Source organism: Austrofundulus limnaeus, unplaced genomic scaffold, assembly GCF_001266775.1.
Source record: "Austrofundulus limnaeus strain Quisiro unplaced genomic scaffold, Austrofundulus_limnaeus-1.0 Scaffold232, whole genome shotgun sequence".
Classification (NCBI taxonomy): domain Eukaryota; kingdom Metazoa; phylum Chordata; class Actinopteri; order Cyprinodontiformes; family Rivulidae; genus Austrofundulus; species Austrofundulus limnaeus.
In genome coordinates this window covers 556750-564462 of record NW_013952634.1, presented here as the reverse complement: position 1 = coordinate 564462, position 7713 = coordinate 556750, and the positions used below count along the sequence as shown (strand labels likewise).

The following is a 7713-nucleotide window of genomic DNA, read 5'->3' as shown; positions in this document are numbered from 1 at the left end:
TGTGTGTGTGTGTGTGTGTGTGTGTGTGTGTGTGTGTGTGTGTGTGTGTGTGTGTGTGTGTGTGTGTGTGTGTGAGATAAGGCTGAGCTGTGGTGTCTAAATCATAGAGCTCAAAGGCTTCCTTCATCCCAGGCGGGACTCTACAGGTATGTGGCCCCCCCACCGCGGCTCAGCCCTCAGCAACAAGACCCATATTGTAGTGAAGGTAAAACGATAGCGCTCAGGGACGACTTCAGCTATGTGGTTACCCAGACAACCCCTCCCGCCCTCTTCACCACCTTCTCACCTAAATCCCCGTCCCACCTCGCATCTGTTCATCCCATCGAGGCTGTTTTAAGATTTAATCCTTCTTTTTTTTTTTTCCGGTGGAAAAAGGAAGATAACTGATTCTAAACTCTCAAAGTTAAAAGGCTTTGTTGCTCACATGAGGACATGTGCTGCTGATCCATCACTTCTTTGTGCCTACCTTGTGTGTGTGTCTCCGGCTCACTGTTTCGGGGACTGCAGCGGAGTCGTCTTTCGGGCTTCTTGCCTCCTGGACTGCTGGCTCCGCCCCCTGACCCCACTGACCCAAGCGACGGGGTATGTGATTTGTTGCTGCATCAAAACCAAAAAAAAAAAAAAAACACAATAAGATTTACTTTACTGCTTTGACCGAAAATGCTCTACTGGAATAATAACGCCAGATTTAGTTTGCACCTTTTTTCATTGTTTGGCTGGTACTTCGACTTATAGTCAGGAGTGACTTCTTTATGTTTTTGTCCTCTTCAGAACTCTTTTTTGACTGATGCGAGTTATACTCCAGAGTGACTTATAATTTGGAAAATACAGTAATAATAATAAAAATAATAATAATAACTATAATGCCTTTCTAAACCATAAACAGGTTTAAATATTTGGAGTTTTCAAAACTCTTAGATATACAGTATATATATTGTATAACAAAAAGTAACTTTAATCACCCATCACCAATTTTACTGATACTGACTGAAAATTTAGTTTGGTAGTAGTTGAGACTGACACCAAACTGCTCAAGAACTTTGTTTAAAACTTTTACTTTGTTAGAAAAACATCTCAGGAACACCTAGATGGTTTTTATTGACACAAACAACCAATAAATTAGTGCTGTACCAAACGATTATTTTCTAATCGATTAATCTAACGATTATTTCTTCGATTAATCGATTATTCTAACAACAAATCTATAAGTTATTCTGATGTGAGTCTACTGGATATTTAAAATGTTTTCATCAAATKAACAAGAACAGTTCTTTAATATTGTAATATTTTCTGTAATAGTTTTTTCATGAACACAAAATATGCACTCTAGAGTCAATTCTTTAACAAAAAAAGCTTAAAGAATTTAACATCAATATAAAATCTCAACCATATAAAATTCAAGTAAAAGAAATATAGTGCAAGATGTTAACAATCAAATGAACTAAATCATGCAAAATTCAAGTCACTCTGGAAAAACTATAATAAACATTTATTTATTATTTTTATTTAACATATTTCTCAATATATAAAAATTAACAAATATCAAGACAACATCCAACTCTTTGTATTGTAACACTAGTTGTGTAACTTATTTCTTTAAGGTGAAAACTGTTGAAAACAACAAGACTGTTTTGTCTTATTGCACAAATTAAAATCCAGCTCCACGTCTTTCTATTGATGTCATTTCCCCACTAGAAAAATTGTGTGATGGAGGTCCATGGAAGGCAAATAAGTTTAAATCAAATAAACAAAAGAGGATGCAGTTAAAATTAATAAAAGGTATTTAAGCTACGTTTTGAACATCCAGAACACGTCCAACACTTGTTGGCTGCTTGTGCTCTTTAGGTCAGACGTGTGTCGGGAAGCTCCTCTGTTGTTTGAGACGCTGGGGGAACCGTCTGATGGGGGAACCGTCTGATGGGGGAACGTGGCTCGACCTAACACCGCTCTCTGTTTAATGGTGGATGAAATAAAGAAAGTGGTGGTACTTTATTTACTTTGAGCAAGCGAACGTCGTGTTCACAAGATAATTAATCCACCAGATAATTCAGAGGCGGTCTGTTCAGTAAATTTTACTCCAGGAGCTGCGAGGCTTGTTTTCAAGCTTCAGACTGAACTGAAGCAGCAGCTGCTGACGTCATTACGCTCTTGTGATGCTGCATTCAAGACAAGCATGGAAAACTCACCACTCTTATGCCAATACGGTCGCAATGATGCATTTAGGTACTGAAATGGAATTGCATGAACATTCACGTGGTGGTTATGTAATACAGCGAATCAATAATAAAAAATCTGCGTCGACAAATTTACATAATCGACGTCATCGATTATTTCAACTAATCGGTGCAGCCCTACTTGTGACGTCCACAGCCTACCCCAGTTACCACGACTGTGCATGTGTGTCAAGGACAGAAAGGCAGATGTGGCAGTGGAAGGTGTCAAAGCAGTTTGGAGAGAAAAACAAAGTAAAGAACAAAAAAAAAAAAAGAAAACGATTAATCGATTATTAAATTAGTCGTCCATTATTTTTAATAATCGATTAGTTGTCGATTAATCGATTAATCGTAGCAGCCCTACAATAAATGCCATTAAAAATGGCCGCCACAGCTAATGGACATTGACAAACAAAAATGGGTGTAAGTCAGTCCATTTCACAGATATTGAGCAAAAATCTGACGTGGTTGTAGCTGAGAGTCGTTCACATTACACACTCTGAGCACAACACGTATGCATGTGTGTTATTTTCAAGGTTTGGTTAAACGGATACAACTCTATCATTTCTCATTAGTTGATCTCAGTCTGAAACTCCAGAAAACGATTCAACAACACATTTGGATAAGAAGAATTTCTACTTGTTTTTTTTTTTCTGAGTCAAAATACAGTAATGATTTATTTGTTCTCATTTAGACAGAACCTAAATGTGTCACAGAGCCTAGAGAGCAACAGAGTTTTCCAACACGTAATGACAAACCCATGAGGAAAACAACAGAAGAACTTCATGGCTTAATGAGAAAACTAATGGTGACGCTCTTTCTCATGAAAGCAGAGACGTCTGCTCACCTGTATCCGTTATGTGCTGGCCCCAGACTGCCCTTATAGAGTGTGGAGGGAGGAGAGTTCAGTCGGTTCTGTCGCTCTAGTTGTCTCTGTTCCTTTATCTTTTTGGGCTGTGGCTTACTGTACGTCTCCTCTCTGCCTATATAGTTTGACATCCCATAAACAGGGATGATTTCTGAAAGGAGAGGACAACAGAGAGGCATTCACTTTACACTTAAAACCTGTAAATTTCCCCGGGTTGATTAGCAGGGGGTTAGATGATTCATTTATGCTTTAGTCAGCCGGTTCAGATGTTATCAGTCCATTAAATGGATGTTATTAGCAGTTATCAGTCCCATAGAATGGCTTCAGACTGTCCCGACAGTGCCCCCTAGTGGGTTACCAGTGCCATATACGTTGGAATGCAACAATCTGCTATCGCCGGAGTCTGGTCTACTTTATCGTAGCCCATGTGATTTTCTATAAAACTAACCTTAGTGGTTTTATGCCTCATATTAACCGGCTGACAGTCTGAAGCCATTCTATGGGACTGATAATGGCTAATAACGTCCATTTAATGGATGATAACATCAGAAGCGGGTGCTTTAGTGGGGTGAGTGTAGTTGGCATCAGTACCTGGATCGCCGTACATGGGGGGCAGATGGTGCTGGTAGTACTGGTGAGGGGGCATCTCCCCCGGACTGACAGGGGGATAGAAAGAGTGAGAGTTGTGAATGAAGTGAGGGTGAGCTAGGTACGGGGGCAGGTGGTGTGTAGGGGACAGAGCTGGAGAGTAGGAGGGGGGGTAGCACTCTGGAGACTGGGGGGTCACCACCACTCGACGGACCCCTGTGGTATCCTCAAGGACCTGCGTGACAGAAATGCACAATGAGTGTTTTGTCTCCACAAAAAGTTTCTAAAATCACATTCTGAGTAGAAGCTTCCCATTGTAGTGTTTATATGAGACACGTTTTGTTGTTAAAATGAAAGGCTCAAAGGGTGATAATGTTTTTGTCTGAGTTGGTTTGTCTGTTAGCAAAATATTTTCTGAACTACTCAACTGACTTTAATGAAACTCCAAGAAAGTAATTATTGGATCTATACCTGCATCTGATCAAATTTTGGAAACAACTCAGTTTAAAACAGCTACCCCAGATAATCAACCTTAGCAAACACAGAAATGGCGAAAATTCGGGCAGTTTAGCAGAAATTGTGCTCAAATATGGTGTGGTAGTAGCCAAGAGTCATACTCAACACATATTCTAAGCGCTTACTGATCACACAACAGCTGTTTAGAAAATGTTGCCATTAACTATTTGTGTCAACTCTGTCTGTTAACAAAATATTTCATGAATCGCTGGATGAATTTTAAAAAAACTCTCAGAAAGTAATCATTGGATGTCCATATACAACTGACTAACATTTGAAAACTAACCCATTCAAGATGGCTGCCCAGCTGATCAACCTTAAAACAGCTATAAGTCGGTCAATTTTACAGTTAATGGCTTAAAATTTGGCATGGTGGGTAGCTGAGAGTCAATCTCAACACAATCTGAGCACTAATGCATCTTGCAAAATCCTGCACGAAACTAGGCAAAACATTTGACCAACTCTGCTCCAACTTTCTCATTATAAGATGATCTTAGTTTGAAACTATGGCAGGAAAGATGACACGCATTCATTCAATAAATGCTAGGCCTGTATTAAATAAAATAATTACTTGCAAAATGCAATTAATAACTTGACTTTGTGCTAACAAAGGATCTTAGTGGTGAAAACAACAACTGCAATTTCCTCATCAGGTTGGTTGCATTTTTTTCATTAACAAGGTTTAAACACCTATCTTACAATGAACTGGAAAAACACACACTGATACACACACATGCAGACACACACACACACACACACACACACACACACACACACGCACGCATTCCAACAGTTCAGACACTTCTACAGGCCTGCATTCCAAGGAAGGAGCAAGCACACACTCCCTGTAGAGAGGGGAAGCAATCTCTGGTTCCGAACAACAACAACACACACATTATCGAACACACACACACACACACACACCATCTGACACCCCAAAAGCCCCAACCAGAACAAAAAAGAAACAGAGTTTATTATACAACAAATGGAATAAAAAAAAGGGGGGAGGGGGTTTGGAAGGGTCGAGGAGGGCTACAGAACTAATCCAAGTGAGAAAGATCTGGAAAAGGGGAGAAGAAGAAGAGGAGGAGGCAGAGGAAGAAGGGTAGGCTCCTATCTGCCCCCTTATCCCCTCCTCTGCTGAAGAGGAGAAAAACAGTGTTTACGGGAAAACAAGGGCAAAGTCCCCACACGAGTACATGTGGAGCTGGCCTACATACCAGCTCCACATGTACAACTTTTTATTGGCACTCAAGTGCAAAGCGCCTACAAACACACATGTACGCACACACACACACACATACACACACACACAAACCAAATACGATATGCTCAGATATGCAGACGTGCAACACTACTTTCCACCACTGCAAAGCTCTTAACTTTATCTCTTCCCTCTTTTTCAAGCACTCCTCCACCACCACCTCCAAAAAAAAAAAACTGCCCACCAAATGCCTTGTCTCACCTATCGGGCTTGTTTATGCAAGAGTGACAGCGTTTCCCGCTCATACTTGGCCAATATCCTACTAACGCACACCCACACACACGCAAACACAAACACACACCCCCCAGTGAGCCATTGACCTGACTTCCATTGGCGCAGAAGCACGATCCCACCACAGATGGATTTGTAACACTTGCAAAAATTATTTGTTGACTTGTTTTGCAAACACATTATTTTCCCCTTATGTTCTGAACATTTTAGAGACAGTTGATGAGGAATGCTGCCACGACTACATATATATAAAAAACCAGAAAAGCAAATGAGCCTTACATCCTGGAATCAGCACATTCCTGCAGAGCTGCAAGGGGAGGAGGCTACCTTGGTTGCTTGTGTTTCTAAACTACAGTGTGAATAGGTGTAATGCCTGGTGTTTGGTTTAGGTGCAAGTTCTTTACAAATGTCAGTTTTACAGCCTACTGCCATGAAAAACCTGTAACCACTAAAATTTTAATGAAACACTCAGAATATTAACAAAGTGTTTCCCCTACCACTATCAAAAGTCGGGTACCCTGCTTACAAAATCTGATGCCCCTCTAAGGGGTGTAAGAAAATATCGATACACTGGAATATCGCGATATTTCATTTCTCGATACTGTATCGATATTCTAAAGGCCTGTGTCGATTTTTTATTAAGGTTTAAAATGCCAACTTTCCTACCAGCCGTTCATTTTTATGTTGTAGTTCAGCCTCTGACCACTAGTTGGCAGCAGTGAGCCAGCCACTTGGCTCCTCTGCCTTTTGAGCGCCAGAGAGTAAGTGTAGCATTAGCATTGTGAGTAAACATTAGCTTCATGCTCCAATAGCTGAATCTGAGCGGAAAAGTCCGACACCCTCTGCCTTCTAAGCTGAGGTAAGGTTACAAACAGTTACTTATTTGTCAGAATGTCTGTATTTTAAGACAAATTAAGTGTTTTGTGCGCTCTTTTTTCCAAATGTAGTCAGCTTTCACGTTACGCATATAGCTCATGCGTCTATCACCTCGAGCTCGGCACTCCCCCCGTGACATAAAACTGTCTGTTGCTCTCAATGTCCGGCTCATCGCATCAAAGTCCATACACTTTATCCTGCTGTGTTTGCTTCAAAAACGGTTAAACTCATTTAGCTTCTCCATTTCGTTACTGTTTATTTTCGGGACCTGCCCTGCTGTTCGACCCACAGTTATACAAATCACGTTCTGGATGCAGGTCAGCTGATCCCAGAAACTCTGTGTGCAGCAGCTTCAAATCATCTGTTTACTGAACTTTATGACAACATAAAGACTATTGTTAAGTGTTGGGTGACCATATTGTAAATTAATATTAAAAACTAAAAGCTACAAAAATATATATATTTTCAAACTATTTATTGGCAAATTTAGTCTAATAATTGAAAACATGGATGAAATATGAAACAAATAAAATAAAACACATACAAAGCAGAACACAGCTAAATGTATCAAAAGTAGGTCTATGTAATATTAGAATTTTCTGAGACAGTGAATTTTGTTTTTTCGTTTTGTTTTTCGTTTTTTCCCAGTAAGAGGTTTTTATTTAATAGAATTTTTGGACCAAAAACAATCGCAATATGTCGCCTTGTTTACAGTATTGAAATATATCGGGATATATCGTATCGTGACCCCTTCTGTTATGATATGTATCGTATCGCCAAATTCTTGCCAATACACAGCCCTATGCCCCTCACCGCTAAAAGTCCCGCTATTTTCAGACAGGGAGCAGGAACGATACAGCACTTGTGAAGTATTGCTCCACTACATTACTAGAGCTGCATCAATAAAAACACTTCAAGGAAACACTGCGTTTAATCGATCTCGAATCAATTTCATTTAAATTTGGGAATATCGATTTGTAGGACGATATTGATTTTTCCTCATGGCGTTGTGTGTGATGAAGCTGAGGCGCGTTTCTGTTTTGTGTCACTCCTGGCTTGCCGTATGTTTACTAGGGCTGTGTATTGGCAAGAATTTGGCGATACGATACATATCATGACAGAGGGGTCACGATACGATATATCCCGATATATTGTGA

General features: G+C 40.1%; 1 protein-coding gene across 1 annotated transcript in view; it reads right to left on the bottom strand.

Moving 5' to 3' along the window:
• The window catches only part of fndc3ba (fibronectin type III domain containing 3Ba), a gene marked incomplete in the record, with an annotated part of 135262 nt that overhangs the window by 87509 nt on the left and 40040 nt on the right, over positions 1-7713 (bottom strand). Inside the window, 3 exon segments of the mRNA XM_014019819.1 lie at positions 467-597; positions 3061-3232; positions 3673-3904. Coding sequence (XP_013875273.1) covers positions 467-597; positions 3061-3232; positions 3673-3904 — 535 coding nt within the window.